At 41.4% G+C, this 19,101-nt stretch overlaps 1 protein-coding gene across 1 annotated transcript in view; it reads right to left on the bottom strand.

Annotated features, from left to right (window-relative positions):
* Positions 1–2,829: 2,829 nt before the first annotated feature.
* The window catches only part of nt5dc3 (5'-nucleotidase domain containing 3), a 22,872-nt gene continuing 6,600 nt past the window's right edge, over positions 2,830–19,101 (bottom strand). Inside the window, exons 2-14 of the mRNA XM_050073582.1 lie at positions 17,837–18,021; positions 15,456–15,530; positions 15,289–15,344; positions 12,719–12,809; positions 12,489–12,626; positions 11,525–11,585; positions 11,230–11,332; positions 7,605–7,706; positions 7,352–7,433; positions 7,175–7,261; positions 4,457–4,597; positions 4,295–4,359; positions 2,830–4,195 (exon numbers count right to left, since the gene is read on the bottom strand). Coding sequence (XP_049929539.1) covers positions 3,931–4,195; positions 4,295–4,359; positions 4,457–4,597; positions 7,175–7,261; positions 7,352–7,433; positions 7,605–7,706; positions 11,230–11,332; positions 11,525–11,585; positions 12,489–12,626; positions 12,719–12,809; positions 15,289–15,344; positions 15,456–15,530; positions 17,837–18,021 — 1,451 coding nt within the window. The 3' untranslated portion in view covers positions 2,830–3,930. The remainder of the gene's footprint in view (positions 4,196–4,294; positions 4,360–4,456; positions 4,598–7,174; positions 7,262–7,351; positions 7,434–7,604; positions 7,707–11,229; positions 11,333–11,524; positions 11,586–12,488; positions 12,627–12,718; positions 12,810–15,288; positions 15,345–15,455; positions 15,531–17,836; positions 18,022–19,101) is intronic.

Here is a 19,101-nt window from a genome sequence, read left to right as displayed (position 1 = left end):
GGTGCCTAAATGAAGTATGTGAAGCAACTGTGAGGCCAGAGACTGAACCCTTGGACACTCAGCTCAGCTCAGGACACAGCATCACAGATCTTATCTTTTCTTATCCCTGTTACACCACTCGGCTCAGATTGTGCACCTGCCTGCCAGGGAAAGCCCGAGATGCAATATGGGAAATTGGTCTGTAACATGATTTGAATGGATTATCCCAACAAACCTACAGCTTTAATGGTAATTGGAAAGTTGAGGGATATTAAAGAGGGATGAATTAGTCCTGAAAATGAAAAGAGCAGTGTGTGGGATTTAGTGACAACTAGCAGGGAGCATCGCTGATTGCAACCAGCTGCAACTTCTCCTGTGTGCCATCATGAACTCCTGGTTAGGATTCCTTTAGTGTTCATTGTTCAGATTTTTTTTACCAAGAGGCGCATTATCCGCAAAGGTCTCGTCATCTCTAGTCTCAGGTAGTCAAACCTATCTCCACAGCGGTGGATTATAACTAGAGAAAGGTCTGGAATACTGATTATCGCTCTGCTGTGGGGAAAAAAACGCTCTGACTTGTTTGTATGTCTTTAAACCAATCACAGTCATCTTGTGTGGCACTAAGTCCAGGATGCAGCAATGGTGCTCTTGCAAAATAGTGTTGGGGATGACCTTATTTTGGTGAAACATTTGCATGTGGGAAGGCATGTCATCTGCATCCCAACCCTCACCTATGGTCATGAGCTCTGGGTAGAGACTGGATACAAGTGGCCGAAATTAATTTCCTTCATAGGGTGGCTGGGCTCAGCCTTAGAGATAGCGTGATGCGCTCGGATGTCTGAAGGGAGCTCGGAGTAGAGCCGCTGCTCCTTCACGTCGAAAGGGGTCAGTTGAGGTGGTTTGGGCATCTGATCAGGATGCCTCCTGAGCAACTCTTGTTAAAGGTGTTCCAGGCATGTCCCACTGGTAGGAGGCCCCGGGGGGGACCCAGGACATGCCTTAGGGATTACATATCTCATCTGGCCTGGGAACGCCTCGGGGTCCCCCAGGAGGAGCTGGAAAGCATTGCTGGGGAGAGGGATGTCTGGGGTGCTTTGCTTGGCCTGGCCCTGGATAAGAAGATGAAAATGGATGGATAGATGGATGGATGTCACTGTGTGATTCAGTTTTTAATGATAAAAAAGACAAACATAATTTGATCATTGGTGCCCTAGAAGTGACGCGTGACTAGCCCTAGAGGAACTCTCTGGACTCCTTAAAACTTCAGACTGCTGTCTGCCGACTGTATGTGGCTCTTGCAGAACATAATTGTAGTGATATCACAGATGCTCGTGTGAAGTGAAACAGATCAATACATTGGTTAAGTCACTGTCTTTGGTGCATGCTGCTGCCAGATTTAAAAGATGTGGCAAATCACCTCCGACTAGCTGTGTCAGAAAACAGCTCAACATCAGGCACGACAGTCCTGCAAGACGGAGTCTGGGCTTTTCTGAGGTGTGTTCACAAATTGTTTAATTTGTTTGTTTTAGATCTTTACAACAAGATACTGAAATAACAAAGCAGGCATGCCTTATTGCACAATCCAAACCTTCATCAAAACATGCCATTTTCAGTGTGTAAGTGCTTAGCTCGGAGGTTGTTGCTGTTTCCTGTAGTGAAGGGGATTTGGAAATAGTAATACAAAAATAGCAGAAGGAAGAAAAATGCTGGCTGAGATCAGCGGAAGTTCTTAATGCCACAGTCTATGTCCGGTGGCTACTTCCTCCCCAAAACAAACAGACCAGGTGATTAAAACCAGTAGAAACACTGAATGAAGCAGTTTCATGTTACACATCAGTGTTTCTGCCACGCTGTTCTGGCCCAACACCTGCTGATGTCTGCTCAGCTTCAGGAGCCAGTTGCACAAAACACCTTTAGTTTTCTCCTCAAGTATGACCCTTCAGACTTATTTTTTCCTAAGATGAGGGACTTACTTAAGGAAGGAAAAATGTTAAGGCATTTACCACATTGAAAACCTTCACAGTGGTAAAATACTACAATATCCATGATAACCATTTGTTTACTTGCGCTCAAGCTTGTGATACTTTAAGTCTTTTGTGCAATGGTTTAACTACCTTTAAGGGATTCCTTAAGTGTAAGACAATGATAACGAGAAAACCTTAAATACTTAAGTGAACATTTTAAGGAAACCTGAAGGAGAAGATGTGTTTTGTGCAACTGTTTTTATTCTAAGAAAGCCTTAACATGGACTTCAAGGAAAATCTTAAAGTGTTTTGTGCAACTGGCCCCAGACATTCAGGAGGGGAAATTATCCACAGAGATCTCCTCTTCTCAACAATAAACGGACCTATTGATTTAAACCAGTTTATATACTGAGTAGTTTCACATTAAAAATGTGTGTTTTTCTGACAGTGTGGCTCGTGGCGTAGTGGCTGCTAACTATGGTTGCCGACATGAAAATACAAACAGCCCTTTCTCGAGCCAGTGTTTGGTTTGTCTTTTCCAACATGGCAGACTCAGTGGATGAGGACCCCTCCCTATGCAGACATAAACAGCTCGTCCTAAGGTCACAAAAACATAATAAACCTTATTTTTTAGGTGATTTTACACTAAAAAAAAACATACTTATATCAAATTCCATTTCTGCTATTATATCCCCCTAAATCGTGGACCTTTTATTTTCAACCTGTCTAATATTTCTTTTGTTGTTTAGACAGCGGATAAAAAAGGTAAACAGCACTTTGTGTAATGGACTTCACATTCAACAGACACTTAAATGCTAATTAAATCTAATGACATAATTATCCAACCATATCAAGATTCGTTAAATTAACGACAGAAACACTTGGCTACGATCATTAATCCATTTCCATTTTAATAAATAGTGAAATAAAAATATACAACATCATATTTAAACTGCAGAAACACAAACAAACCATGAGGATGAGGTCTTGGATGTGGCCACTGATATTTATAAATTCCCTTTTTTTCCCCCAGATTATACATCAGATACATTAAATCTCCAGCATTCATCCCAGCATGTGAGAAGACATTTCACGCATTTTCTGCAGAAGTGTCAAACACATGAAACTCGACGCTGCCTTAACAGATCAAATAACAACATGCCTGCTAAATATAGAAACGAGGCTCTGGTTTTTTCCCTGACAAATGTTAACATTTCTCACGTGCTGAAATGAAACATACAGTACAGGCTGTGTTGTGCGGAGCTGGTTTTAGCAATTAGATACATAGCTGTCAGAACATACATGGGCAGCGTGTTACCACAATGAGAAGTCCAAAAATGAAATAAACTAAAATGCAAAATTTGAAAAGCTTGACTGCAATAGATTACATGATTAGGCTATTACAAAAATATATACATTGCAGTAATGTAAAGAAGAGATTAAGGCAACACAGCAGTTTGTAATGTAAATTAATGGACAGTCTCTTACAGTTTTACAGATGCAGAGGATAAAAAAGCAAAGGTACAGGCAGGGTGTAAAATTCAAGCTACAGACATGATGTGCGACTGCCCCCTGTCGTTTAGACTGTGTAAATACATCATCTTTGCATAATTTCTTACTACCCTACTCTCTCATACACACACAGACACACGCACACAAATGCAAACCTAAAACAATCAGTGCATTCAATGTTTTAAATTCTGTGTGATACAAATGTAAAATACAAGGTGTCCATGTTTTAAGTGAAAACATTTCTGTCGTGTCATTTTGACGACTGAACTCCTTGAGAGCCTGTTCCTCACTATCTTAAAGCTTAATAAACACCAACAGTTTACACGACTGTTACCAATTATAGCTTAAAATGTGTCATGCATCTTCTAAAATGCCATGTCTCAAAACCTAAATAAAAAAAATGAAATAATTAAGTCAGCAACTGAGATCGTTCAATCTTAGTCTGTATTTTTGAACCCTGTCTTCCTCTTTCTCTCTAATCGGACTCTGCTTTGGTCCTGCTGAGCTGCGAGGAGACGCTGATATCTGCAGGGCTGTGTTCAGGGCAGAAGGGGGACTCGTGCTGCAGGGGAGTACGGCGAGGGAAAAAGGTGTGCTTGAGGTCGTAGTTGAGCAGGCAGCTGATGGAGGCCATGTAGATGTCAGCAAAGCGCGAGAGTCGGCGTGAAAAGTAGGTGGGGTTGTGGTACGTCCGGAAGAGACTCCCGAACTGAGAGTTGAAGATGTCCTTCGTCTGTGACCTGCCATCAAAACACATTCAAACCGTCAACATGAGCTTCCATCAGTCCCACATGATCTCAGTAAATAATCAAAGTTGCCAAAGTAATTATCTCCGTTACCTCATGGCTTCTCTTTCTCTGATCCACTCCTCGACGACAGCCTGTGATGCCGGATCTCTGTGTACCTGTTTGGGAGCAATGCAAAGAAGTTAAGTTCACGCATTTGAGGATAGAGGCAAAAAAGAAAAGACAGACACAAATGTTTTGATAACGTCTCCTGACCTGCATCTGCTCGATGAGTCCAGTCAGTGCCTGTACCCAGGCCATCATGTGCACGTACTGCTCCGTGTTCATGATCTTGATCTCCTTCCTCAGCTCAGGGATGATGGCGCCTGTCCTCCAGCCATGTTTTAGTGTCAAATCCTGCAAAACAAAGGACCAGAATTGTCAATAATTTAGGAATTTACCTGTTGGTGTCAGTGCCTGACTGATGCTTTAACATGCAGGAATTAAAAAGCAGTATGAAATGTTCAGAGCATAAATATAGCAGCAAATCACTATTTGCTATATAGAGATGTAGTGGAGTAATGGCATCCTCAGCAGAGAATGAAGTCATGCTCCCTCTGTGTGTTGAAATGTCAGCTTTTAAAAAAATTGTTGTGGTAGACGGCCCGTCCACATGTTAGTGCATGTGAGTCCCTCTCTGTGTATCTCACTGGCTAGCTAATAGCCACAGCTCTGTACCGCGCTCATATAGAGGCCACTGTTGATATATGAACGTCGTTGTCGCGGAAGCATAGCATTCACCCTCCAATTCCCCCCCGGGTTAACACCATGAACTTTGTCATTGCTGTTGCTGTTGTTAGCACTGTTTGCGCTGTTAGCACCATTAGCTGCTAGCCCAGGCTTAGCCACCTCTATGTTGAGAGCCATGTGTAGACAACCTCTCAACCACACCTCTTCCTAAAAATACAGCAAGTGAGCGAACTCTGGCGGATGGAGCGCCAAGGGTCACTACGAGTGACACCAACATTCAGGGATACTGTGGAGCCCTTCAGTGAGCCTATTCAACAGTTTACTGTTGTTTTGAAAATAAGTTGGAGATGCGGAAAGCTTGGTAAAAATAAAGCAAGGGCAAGCGGTTTTTCAAACAAGAGACACGCCGCTTAGCCTGTTTGCTGACACACGGAGCAGGTGAGGACATCTTTATAGGAAGCAACTTAAACAATCTGATGTTTGTGCATGGGCATCACCAGAATCAACGACATCAATACGCTCTAAATATATAGAATAGAGCTTCTTCAAGCAAGTAAGTGCTTTAAAGCAGTGGTTCCCAACTGGTCCAGCCACAGGGTCCGGATATCTCCTTAGTCATTAGTTCAAGGTCCACACAGTTTCATATATTAAGTGTCTTATTTGCATTTGGCCATGTTGTCAAGCTAGTTCACTGTCTCTGTCAAGTAGCTGTCCATTAATCCCTCACTCTACAGCAGAAAACGGCACTTCAAAATAAAAGCTATGCACCAGAAATTCACTGTACTTCAAAATAAAGTGTGTTTTTTATGAAGATGACACGTTAGCAAGTCACTTGTGGTCCATTCAGAATGGACCCATGACCCACTTTTGGACTGCGACCCACCAGTTGGGAACCACTGCTTTAAAGAATACACTGGAGTTGTAAGCTTGAGGTATATATAATGCAGCACAGCCTGAATTTGAGTCTATTGCTGCCACAGTGTCATCCTCACTTTTTCAGTTAGCCTACCTGTTAAGACAGTTTTGACATAAACCTCTTCTGCACCAGCCGTGTAGCAAACACAGTAATGCCACACAAGATCTGTATGACTGTACAGTCACAGCAGGCCTAGTGTTGCATACTCAGATGTATTTGACAATGCTTGCACTCCAGTACACAATCAGTGTAGTTGTACTAATATGTTGAAAATGAAATTGGTTGCGCTTAAAGCTCAAGTAAAGACTGACCCATTACAAGGCAAGTGTGCACAGCACCAATTAAAACGGCAGTGTAAGTAAGATGTGCGACTGAAAAAACATGTTGAAATGGATCCAGGGAAGTGAGAACATTGTTCTGGAGTCTTCTGCATATTTGGATTTCTTAATAAAACTGCATAAAGCAGAAATAAAATATTGCTCCCTCCCTCCCTTCCTCTCTCCCCTCCCCTGCAACTCCTCAGTAACTCAGAGATGCATCTGCTGTGTGTCCATTTGCAATAACGATCTCATCCTACAGCCAGAGATGCTGGCTGTAAGCTGTGGTTGGTGTAAACCACAAACACTGTGTTCCATCTTTCTAAATAAGCAGGATGACATGTTTGACAGCTGGCTGCCTGCCACCAGCGAGGCATTATGCCAAAAATATAAACTCTGTATTTCATTATCACCATTTACAGCTGATCAGACACATTCATTTATCCAAGTCGTTATAATAACTCATAGTGATGCAATAAAAATAGAAAAAAAGATGCTAGTTTGTTTGTTTAAGCGCAGAAAATAGAAAAAAAGATGCTAGTTTGTTTGTTTAAGCGCAGATGAGGGGCAGCTGTTGGCAGGTTGCTAGGTTACAGGTATAAAAAGGTAAATAAGGTGCAGTGATACTCACTACTGTAGATGTGGTAGGTGTGATATATCAGGAGACACTGACACTCATTAAAATGCCTGTCTACCAAACCCACAGCAGAGCTACACAAACTTAATGCATGAAGAATTACGTTCTCAGCCCAGACGCTTTAGCATCTTTGTTCTGTTTCAAGCATTCGCTCAGTCTCTCATTATGTGCCTCTTCTAACAGAACGTTAAGATTTAGACTGTTGCATATAAAGATGAACTCAGTCATCATCAGCCCCTTATATTCAAGAGAAACTCACTTATATTAAATTGCGCATGGTCAAAGGAGGGTTCCCCTCTTTGTTCTTAAAATCTTTCATGAGACAGTGTTTTGTGGAGCTATAATGAGCCCTTTGTTGTGTGTGTGCTGCTTACTGCCAAGTCACTGTAGATGTGATCACCAAAATAGAGCACTTTGGATCCTCTCCAGCCGGTGAGTCTCAGGAACTCGTAAAGATTTCCCTACAGTGATCAAACACACACTCGTTACAAAAATGTATTTTATAAGATGAAGCCAAGAGAAATTTCAAACTACCATAAATGGCAAAGCACCTGTTTGTAGATCTTTCCTTTTTCCAACTTGTGAATCCTGTCCCACAGCAGCGCACCTTTGTCTGTCACTCGCCTGAAAGGTCTGGGAAAAACACACAAAGACAATATTGCTCAATATTGGCAGCTCTCAAACAAACACACACCTATGTACATGTCATGTACAAATACTGTAGTGAACACGATCTGCTGGTAACCGCTTGCAGTAAGGCCCATAGCGTTATATAGTATGAACCGCAGATACAAACGCACTTACTTTCTCCTGTCGTTGAAGAAACCAGGTTTGTCGGCCTGAACGATCACAACATCAAACAGGTCCCGCCAGTCCTTCCCTACAATGTAGGTCATTCCTCGGTCCCTGAGACGGACAAAGATTTAAGACATTACCTTGTCAGCATCAGCTTAATACTCATCTTGAGGGTAGAGTAACAAGCACTAACAAGCAGCTGAGGGCTCAGCCATAGATCAGCAATAACAGGTCCACCTTGTACTTTGTGAGTATGACTTTAAATGAAACTCCCATGATGCTTGCAACCCAGCTGTTACATGTTTGTTGCCAAAAAAAGGTGGACAGTGTGCACATCCAACTCCAGTTAAGCACAAGTGCAGGACAAACTAGAATTACCATCTTGTTGTTGCATGCCTCTGTGAACCTGTCAAGTTGCAGCTACAGTTTACATACATGTTTGTCCAGACTAATTTGAGCCATGACAGTTACTTGATAGTGCTTTATACAGGGATTTTGGTGCTAAGAAGCTACATATTCTAAAATGTGGATGCTTCACATACATCTTCAACTTCACAGCACAGAAATATAATCAGCACAGATTCAAAGTGGACACCCAAGATCAGCAATTCAGAATCTGACCAAATGTCGCCCCTTCTGTTCCTCAGTTATGATGTTAAATATTGGCCAGAAAAGTGTTTTCAGAGAGCATGATGGTGTCACAGCGGCATGGTGGTGCATTGGTTAGCATTGCTGCCTAAAAGCAATAGAGTTCCTAGTCTGGCTTCCTCCCACAGTCCAAAGACATGAATGTTAGGTTAATTGGTGACTCTAAATTGGCCGTTGGTGTGCATGTTAGAGTGAGTGGTTGTTTGTTTCTATGTGTTAAACCTAATTTCCACTCTTGTATGTGACTGGTGTCAGTAGATCCATTAATATACAGATGATGCCTCTATGTCCAACACAAGGAAGGGCAGTTCTTTATGGATGGATAGAAAACTGGTAGAAGCTACCTGTAGCCCTGGGAGAGAGGCTATTTTTTTCCGTTTTTCGCCATCCAGTAGTATTCGCTTGGAACAATACCAGGACAAAAGCAGGACCTGCCAAGTACGTGGCATGTTTTCTGAAATATTTAATTTAAAAGACTTGTGAATGGCTGAATGAGTCATAGTGACGTTCTGACTGTATATAATATATAACTATATTTTAGCAGAATAACATTACTCAGATTCACAATGTGATAAAACTAGATAAACAAGTTATCATACAAACTCACTTGATGATCAACACAGGCAACTGAATTGAGGAAAATAGCCTGTTAGCCAGTTAGCAGCCTGTTGCTAAGCTAGCACACTGTTATATGGTCTCTCTGAAATCCACCGCAAATGTTCAATTTTGTTAATGTACTCGAGGCAAAATACAGAGAAGAGGAGTTTCGCATGCACATCTGTAGACTCACAAGTCAGTCTTTAGACGCTTTGCTTAACTAAAGACTGATGACTTTCTCCCTGATTTTGTGTTTAGATGGGCGAATACAATTTCAGAGTTTAAAAAAAACTCCCTATGTTGCAGAACCAATAGTAAATCTGCAGGGCGGTCCTTCGGTGGCTCGCTGAACTCTTGTACTTGTAAACATAGTCCCACTAGAAACACGTGTAGCGGTACAAAATGGCTCAGCCGCGCTCGCGGAAAACGCCGTCAAAGTTAGTGGATGTTTGTCGCGTTTGCGGCGACACATTCTCGCCAACTTAAAGAAACAAACAATCTTTTACAAGGCCATGACTCATCCGTCCGGCCGGACTATAGAGGGAATCGCCTTGTTTACAAATACTTCCAGGTAGAAAACCAGCAGAGCTTTTAGCTATATATATACATATATATATATGTAACGTTATATATCACATTTTTCACATCACTGTATCACCGTTTAGACTAATCCGATGTTTGTAAAGTCTAATAAACACAATGATTGAACAAACATTACTATTTCTTAGCCGTTAGCGGTGTCTGTAATAGGTAATTACTCATTAAATGGTCCGTGAAAAAAATATTTTTTCCAGCGGATATCTTAGTTACAACATGATTGAGCTAGCAAAGCAGTTTTGTGTTGCTATGTGTGGTATTTATTCAGTTTTGGGAAATCACGATGTCTAGAAAGCATCAGTGGCTGCAGCTGACAGGGACAGCTAACAGCAGCAGCAAAGCTAACATCAGGACGTCATCTGTTAAAAGCCTCCCGTTGTCGGATGCGACATGAAACTACTCCAGTTAGCTCAATCATGTAACTAAGACATCCGCTGGAAAAAATATTTTCTTCACGGATGAGCACACGTTTGATAAAACGGAGTTAAATCTCTCTGCATCCATTTTCAAGCTCTCTGTGTGTTTGTTTCCTTGCGGACGAGAAAAGGGGGAGCGCACATTTCCGAGAAGGCATGTCCTTTTCAAAAAATGCAAGAGGCGTTGCTTTGTTGCCAGCCGTTTTAGCCGGTGTGTTAAACAAACTTTAGAAAGGAGTGTCCCCAGACTATCAGAAGGCGGAGATCTCTGATTATCTGGTGGCGAGACTAGCACATCTGATATCATGGAGCTTCCGTACATATATGTAAGTGGAAACGGGGCATTAGCCCTGTGATTGTCTGCCGACCTGTCCAGGGTGTACCCTGCCTCTCGCCCAATGTCGGCTGGGATAGGCTCCAGCTCCCCTGCGACCCCTAACAAGATAAGGGGTTTCAGAAAATGAATGAATTTTGGTGTCACAGTGAAGTTGACTGTATAAAATGTCATCACTTCATTATTTTATTCTATGAGACGTTTGTGTAAAATTTTCCCCAAATTATATATGAAGTCTTGAGTTATGGCCAAAAACATGTTTTGTGAGGTCAAAGTGACCTTGACCTTTGACCACCAAAATCCTGTCTGTTCATTATTGATGCCAAGTGGATGTTGGTGCCAAATCTGAGGAAATTCCCTCGAGGTGTTCTTGAGACATTGCGTTCACGAGAATTAGACAGATGCGAGGTCACAGTGACCTTGAGCTTTGACCACCAAGTTCAAATCATTTCATCATTGAGCCCACGTGGACATTTGTGCCAGATTTGAAGAACTTCCCTCAAAGCGTTCTTGAAATAAATCGCCTTCATGATGCCTCTTGCTGAGGCATAAAAACAGCTACCAAGGAAAAGAAGAGGCTGGAGATGACAGGATCAGAGATAAATCGTAAACATGTATGAATAATAAGGATGCGGGAGGACACTAAGGTTGAAACGTTGCATTATTAAAAACTTGGGAACTTCAGTGTGCGGACAGCCTCTCCTTTGCCTTTGTTCCATGTTTAGTGCTGTGGTGACTGAATGTGCTAAACTATTAAATTGAGGACACAGGTTTAATGTTTTGGGGGTCTGTGAAGCCTTTTGAGGTTGGATATGCATAGCTAGTCATTTTGTGCAATCAGGTCCGACTTCAAAAGAGGCTCATAGTCAGTATCCTACAATGAATTACAAATGCTTGCTAGTGGAAAGCCCTTTGATGTGTGGTTGCATATGTATAAAAGCTGAGTCATTATACAGTGGCACCAATTAAATAGTATACCAATGCAAGACATTTTTAATTAATCACAGCAACAACCACTTGCGCTCTGTTTGCTCACACTTACACAAAGTCAAACGGGCTGTTGGTAATGAGGAACATCTTTTTTCCATGCTCTGACAGCTTCTTCAGCACAGCGTGGCTCTGCTCGCCATAGCAAATGTATTTCTCTGGAAAATGAGAAAACACAGAGCGGGTGATGCTGATATAATTTACACAGATAAAACTCTCCTTTTTATTTGTATATCACAGCCTCATTATTCCTGAATTAATTGTTTATGTCTTGACAACAACTCAGATGGAGCCGTATAATTTGTTTTATATTAGCTCACACGAAGCAATATAAATCCAAAGAGCATTACCAATGTCTGCCTCCACGGCTCGGTACATAATGCCCTTGACGTGAACATCTCTAATGGCTTCCTGTGAAGAGGAAAAAAGTAAACAGTCCTCAGCCAAGAAGTCATGACTTCAGTGACACAATGTTAGCATTCAGCTCCAGTAGCAACACTTTGCTCTGTATATAAATGGTTGACTTGGAAGCACAAAGAAAGTGCATCTCTGAATACAAATTAAATATGAAGAAAGCAGGCCCTGGAGTTTAGTTACTTTGGTGACCTACTGAATAAGTTTCCACCACACTTTCAAAAGTGTAACCGGTGCTTTTGAACCAGTGAATGAGTAAATAGACTCTCCTTTGCAAAGTTGCACATTTAAAGGCAATTTTAAAAAAAAGTTTATCACATGCAAAGATTATTTGATGGACACAAAAGTGAAAGGAATGAGTAAGCAATAAAATGACAGGGTTAATGCTGAATAATAAATCAGGCTTGGCAGACAGAAAAAAAAAGATTAAGCAGCGTGTCCTTGAAAAGATATGAGAGGCACTCGTGGAACTGAGAGTGTGTGTGAGGGCTTTTAATGACAGCGATCTGTCAAAAAACGCTGCACTGTCACACAGAATAGACAGGACCAGCGTGACAGCTGCCCTCAAAGGGAGAAGACAGCGCCGATTTCTCGCCCCTCTCCCTCTGAAGCAGCAGACCCACCAGAGAACAGACGCAGATGGCTGGAGGCGGGCTTGCTCGACTAAAATTAGACACCGGTTTTCAGAGCTAAATTTAAGATGGGATTGAATGGCTGGAGTATTACAGCACACTGCAAACGTAAATAGTTGTATTTCTGAGCATTTGGCAGTATGTCTTTACACACATTGTCCCCTGGGAGAGTCAAAACTTGAATCACCTTGTCAGATTACTGCAAATATTTTATGCTAAGTTCCCGAAAACACTGGTGAAAGATGGCAGAATAATAACACTAGCTCACCTTTACGTCTTTGTAAAGATGCACTGGCTCATAGTCGATGTTATGCCTCATGAAGAAGTCATTGACACAGGACAGGAGGGTCATCTCAGGCAGGGAGAATATATCCATGAACTGTTTCATGGTGTGGCCATGGGAACTCTGCAGAACAGCAATTAATGTCATTAAAATTCTGTCGTTTTTCTTTCTGTAGTGCCTGTCTGGTCATAGATGAGAGAGGAAATGATCGTCACCTTGCCATAGAAGTCGCTCATGTTCTCTAGAGGTACGTGACAACCTTCATACATGGCAATTACTTCCTCATCAGGAACTGGATGAAGACCCCTGAGAAAGAAACACAAAATATCAAATCATTAGATAATAGAATGAATGCCATGTCATTTGTAGCATGTGCAAGCTCCTGAAAACGCTCCTAGAAAAATTATTTCTTAGCATTTTTTTCCATTTACACCAGGGGCGTCAAACATATAGCTCGGGGGCCAGAGCCGGCCCGTCTAAGGGTCCGATCTGGCCCACTGGATGACTTTGCACACCTGTTATTGAAGCACTTGTATATATAGCTCTCTGAAATAACAATGAACACTTACTGTGGTCAGATTTGTGGATATTGAACATTGTGCAAAATATTATTAACCAGCAGCTTCATTATCTGTATCAGACTGCTATCTTAAAACAATATGGCAGGGGATGACTTCACCTGCTGCTTCAACAGCTTCCACTGCACATGTGATGAAAGTGAGGAGTAGACTGACTGAATGTAGAATAACTGGGACCAATGGTGTGTCTCAAATCACATACTTCCGTTAGTACACTTCTATGTAGTATACTGTGTGCACTATGCACTCATTGGCGTAGTGCGCAAATTTTGACAGGGTAGTCTAGTCTCAAACCAAACACTCGCTGGACATGACAACCGCAAATTAGCTAGTTTGCAAACTAGCATTAGCATTCGCGTTATCGTTCACGGTACCAAATCATTACAGACTGCTAAATTAACCCAATAAACATACTGCTGGCTTATACCTGACAACAGTGTAGCACAACAGTGCTCAGTGCAAAAAACACGTGAATTTGTACAATGCAGCGACGTTCACGGTCGCACAGTCCCTGGGTTGCTTTTTCCAGTTTGAAAAGTGGTCCCTCCCCTTGCGCTACGTAGCCAAGATGGCGACCATTGAGTGTGAGAAGTGTCCATAGTTCCACACTCAACTTTTTGACTGTTTTGAGTGCATCATCCGGGTACTCATAGTGCACTGCATTTTTCCATACTTCTCAGTGTGAACTAGGCTTGTGCCGGTTTGAAAAATTTCCAACCGGTTTGATTTAAAGCCAAATAACTAACCAAACTGATATATCGAATTATATACCTAATTTTACCACTGGGGGTCGCGTTTGAGCTATTTTTCCCAATAAAAGCCCATTATAGGTGTAATGCGCTTCCAATCCACTAGGTGGCCGTAATGCTGTATTAACCGCCAATACACACAAGGTTACACAAGAAGAAGAAGACGCAGAAGGACACCAAGGAACCTTCCTCCGACTCCGCTCTCTCAGTGGAGACACGGCGGTTGAGAGGGCCGAGCGAGAGGACGTTCCTGTAGTAGTTCCAGCCCCCCAAATAGTACCAGGAACTTCTTCAGTGGAAACGGGTTACTAGGGCAACAAACTGAATGACTGCTGACTCCCTCAGCACTTTTCCCCGCCCCCAATGAAATTTGATCTCTCGCAGCAGCAGCAGACGGCTGAGCAAAATACTTGTAGGCTCCTCCACTTCATTTATAAACAAACATAAACCTTATTAACTTATCATAATGCATGTTACAATGCAAGATAAGTTGAATATAGTTCCTTGACATGCCGCCGATGTGAAAAGCTTTTTTTTTTTTTTTTTTCCCTCCGGTTTATCCGGTTGATGTGAATTAAACCGGGTGGCGCTCTTAAACCGGACCGAACCCGTTAAACTGGAAATCGGCACAAGCCTAGTGTGAATGCACTTATGCACTCAAAATAGTAAGTGTAAGTACAGAAGTACGCGATTTGAGACACAGCAATACTGTTGAATTAGCACATACTTTTCATAGGATATCGCGGGCTATTCATCATCTGTTTTGTAAATGGATGAATGTTTTCAGAATGAACTTATTAATATTAAAAAAAAGTAAAGTTAAAAAAAATAAAGTTATTTATAGGTGATTATTTAATGGTTTTAGTGGTCCAGCCAACTGGGGATCAAACTTGGCTGTATGTGGCCCCTGAACTAAAATTAGTTTGACACCCCTGATTTACACTGTGGTTATATAATGTAGTTTTGTGCATATATTTGAGAGTATTGTTTTAACAGGATAAAGTGGTGTTGTGTCGGTATGCTGGGTGCCCTAATCCTAATGCACTGTCTCTCAGTGCTAGATCAAGTGAATGATTCATAATTGATCTGTTATTGGAAGCCTAATTTTTATACACGTAATATTCAACTTTATAGTATTTCCCATCTTTGCTGAGCAACCGTTTTGTGTGAAAGGAATTAAAACCAGTCCAAAATTTAAGCCTGTTGAGTTCAGTGATTTAAGCAAATAATAGCCCCGGGCTATTAATTTAGTTTTAATGTACTTGATATTTTTCTTACAACATAGCTTTGAATATAAGAGCAGCTGCAGTGTGACCCAGTTTCCCCTCAGGGATCAATATGGCATATCTGATTTCTGATTCTGTTACACTCACACAGGGTTGTGTGAATTCCACATTTTTCCGTGTATTATTTATGACCCACTACCCTGATGTGAGCAGTAACACAGTGCACAGGTACCTGTATACAGTTCCCAACTGGATGTAGTGAAAAGCATCTATCTTCATCAGCATTGCCTGTTAAAATATTAGCAAAAAAATTAGGCATGAAGGCTACGGTACAACTGATGCAAAAATAAAAAATAAAAACAGTCAGTTTTTGAGTTGAACAAGCAAAGCCCCTCTCACCTTCTGTACATCATAGTGAAGTCCTCTTACTGCAAAATTAGGGATGTACTCGTAATTTCGCAGACCCTCTGGATACTAATATAAAAGGAAATGTTTGAGATGTTCAGTGACAACGAAACAGGACATTACTGAATCTTAAAACAGCTGAGCAATGACATAAATGCAAACTGCAAGGCTAATCCAACACACCACAGCTGTAGCCCAGTTTACACCTCAAATGTGGGGTGGTCATCATCACACAAAGCTCTCGTACACATTCAGCCATGAATACAAGTTTCTACTACTAATCTATCTATCTAAATGTCCAGGGGTTTGAATGCCTTGCTCAATGGAAGCAACAGTGTTTTCTGGAGGGATCCTAATCTTATTTTAAAGGACAAACATGAGAACGTGATTCTTTACTGTTCAGGGGCCTCACTACAGAAATGTCGTTAGTCTGAAATCCTATCTTATCTCACTTTAGGATGACATTTAGGATTATTTTTGGCATTACAGAAACATGTTTCCTAACTGTATTTAGGGAAAGAATCCTGTCTTATCTTAGAATAGGAATTAGGATAGGTTTACCAAGGGTTGCAGCGATATAACAGATTCAAGGTATACTGTGATATAAAAGTTGACGGTTATCATACCGCGTACATCTGCTTATCTATGATATTAACTATAAAACTGGACGTTATATCTCCCCTTTCTTCGAGTTATTTTCTAAGGGGAGACTTTTTACACATACTTCCATGAACAAATTAAATTCTGTAATATCATGATACTGCAATATTTTCTGAGATGGTAATTGTACTGTGAAAATCGCATACCATCACAACCCCAGATGTACCTTCTCCCCGACCCATACTGCCTTTTTCCCTCTTGAAGTCAGGAAGAAGGTAGCGGTTACACCAGGCCAGCATTGAGAGGCTCAGGGAGAGCTTCTACCCTCATGCAACAAGGATCCTAACTGAAGAAGACCCTACCAAAAGCCCAATTCAGACCACAGATTCATGACGAGACGAGTTAAAACAGGCAACTACTTGCAATGCGCTGTTCTGCAATGTTCTGAAAACCTGCCGGTTCACACCAATGCAACTAGACGAGACGGTGTATCATCGAAATGCAGCAACAAAACGTGAAAAGCAAACAAAACGAGCATCGGATGGACTGTACTCATAATAAATACGCCACAATAATATAAATAACCAGCGCCAATTAATCAGTCATTGAGAGTGTGTGTGTGTGAGGGGACATGAGCACATACAGCGAGCAGCAGCCGATTGTCCGACACCAGCGCACCGTGACGACTGAAACAGAGGACTCAGCAGGGAGGGAGCACCTGCTGCAGCAAGCAAACATGCTGTCTGCAGTCATTTTGACTTCACTACAAGCTGATTGGCTGTAGAAACAGGTGACGTGTTTTATGTTCTAAAACCAGCCGCCAGCGATTTGACCAGCTGAGTTGCAGGTGACAACATCAACCAGCTTGAATCGAGCTCAGTCCGGCTAGTTGACACCGCTGCAACTTTTCTCTGTAACGTTGTAGAACGGTTTTGTCTTGTCATGAATCTTGGGTCTGACCTGGGCTTAAGACTCCTAAGATTGCCTAAGATTTCACTGAAATTGTATTCATATGATTTTACGTGACAAATAATTATAAACTGATTGATAAACTGAGGGCGTTCCCAAGTTAAAAATCCAAGGTGAAGATGGCACAGACCCTGCCCTAAATTCAATGTGTCTGCATGACAATGACAATGAAGACGGCTGACAATGTGAACGCTGAATTATAAATGGTTTAAAGGCTTTTCAAACTGTATGGTGACACCTTAAATTTAAATGATTCAAATAAATAAAACAGAATAATTCACAAATTGACAAAGAACTAATGCCTCCGACACCTTGTAGGGACTTAAATGCCCATCTTTCTTTGTCCATGATGGCAACGTAGCTAACTAGTGACAAGTGAGAGCAGCTAATATTATGTCATGTCCATCTTGAGGAGGCGACTAGTACATTCTAATTGAAGGTACATGCAGTCTTACTCTAAACATAGATAGAGTCATAACAGGACGAGCGCTTATAGAAGAATCACACTTACAGTTACAGTGAGTATTTCTTAAGTTAAGATAGGAGGTCTGAGTCAGGATGACAAACAGCCCTGAGTTGAGGAATTGCCTCTGTAAGGAAGATAAGACGTCTTTTCTATCTTTAAACTTCAGTTTAGATGGGACAAGCAATTAGGATATTTTTCTGTAATGAGGCCCCTGTTCTGTGTTTTGTTCAATTAGTTTACCAATCAATTTCAGCCGTGATGAATGCCTCTGTCTGAGTCTGGAACAAGAATGTGTTTGGAGTGCCAGGTCTCTTAAGAGCCACACACTGTGCACACACACCCTATGGTTACTGATGAGGATGTCCCGGGCGATGTTGAAGATGAGGGTATGGAGGTGCCTGGAGTAGAATGCCAGGGTGTAGTCGTAGTCGAAGCCGTAGATCTCTGTGTCTCGCAGGCTCATCTCGTTGTTGGCAAAAATGGTGTCAGGGTTGACCGAGTTGGTGGCGATGGCTGGGATCAAATCTGAGAGGGGAGAAACACATGGGGTTATTTTGATGTTTCTTTCCTTTTGGGAAAATTTTTTGTTGCAATGACAGAAAGGCATATCTCAGAACATACAGTGTGTGTGTGTGTGTGTCTTGAAGGGGGGTGAATAGATTGTTTTGGATTTGGAGTCTGAATAGGGCCAGTACACAGCGTTATCGACTACATGCACTTCAGATTTCTGTCGACTACTGTTACTTATTGCTTGGCACCACCACTTTGAATATAAGTAGCCTTTTCATAGTGTATGCACAGGATGCGCATAGGTTATCAGATACATGCATTAAATATGTATAATCCAGAAAAGGACACATCATTATAGAGCTACTGTAAAGTACAGGCCTGCAGGGCTTTCTCTTTCTCTAACGTTTAAAGACTAAAAGACTCATAGACATTTTGCCATTTATGAACAGTGTTGGGGAAACTACATTAAAACTGTAGTTTACCAAATTACAAGCTACTTCACAATGAAAGGTTAATTCATTTAATTAATAGCCCGCGCAATTATTTGCCTAAATCACTTAAATAAACAGACCTATATTTGGGACAGGCTTTTAATTCATTTCGGCTCAGCAAAGATGGAAATACGATCAAATTGTTTATTTAAACCAGTATGAATATTACTTGTTTAAAAATTAGGCTCTGAATAACATAACAACTATGATTCATCATCAATCAATCAGAGAGAAGGCAAGTTACAGCGCTCAGGGATTATGGCACCTGGCATACTGACACAACCCTGTTAAAACTCACAACTTGGATCAATTTTTTATGAAAAACCCTTTTGATTCTTTTGATCTGAGGACCCGACAGACTAGAGGAATAGGAATAACTTGCAGGATAAGCGAGGAATGGACACATAATTTGAGGTCGCCAACAACCTGGTTTTATACATCTAGTCAGGTTCATTATGTTTAGATTTCAACTTTTGTGGGATTTTTTGGGGGATTTGCAAAACTATACATTTTTGGAAAGGTTATTGTATAAGGATTCAGAAAATCAATGTTTGCATTTGCCCAGATGTCTATATGGCGGCCATATTGGAATGTACAAAATGGC

This window comes from Epinephelus moara, chromosome 20, assembly GCF_006386435.1.
Source record: "Epinephelus moara isolate mb chromosome 20, YSFRI_EMoa_1.0, whole genome shotgun sequence".
Classification (NCBI taxonomy): Eukaryota; Metazoa; Chordata; class Actinopteri; order Perciformes; family Serranidae; genus Epinephelus; species Epinephelus moara.
This window is presented reverse-complemented; position numbering and strand designations above follow the sequence as displayed.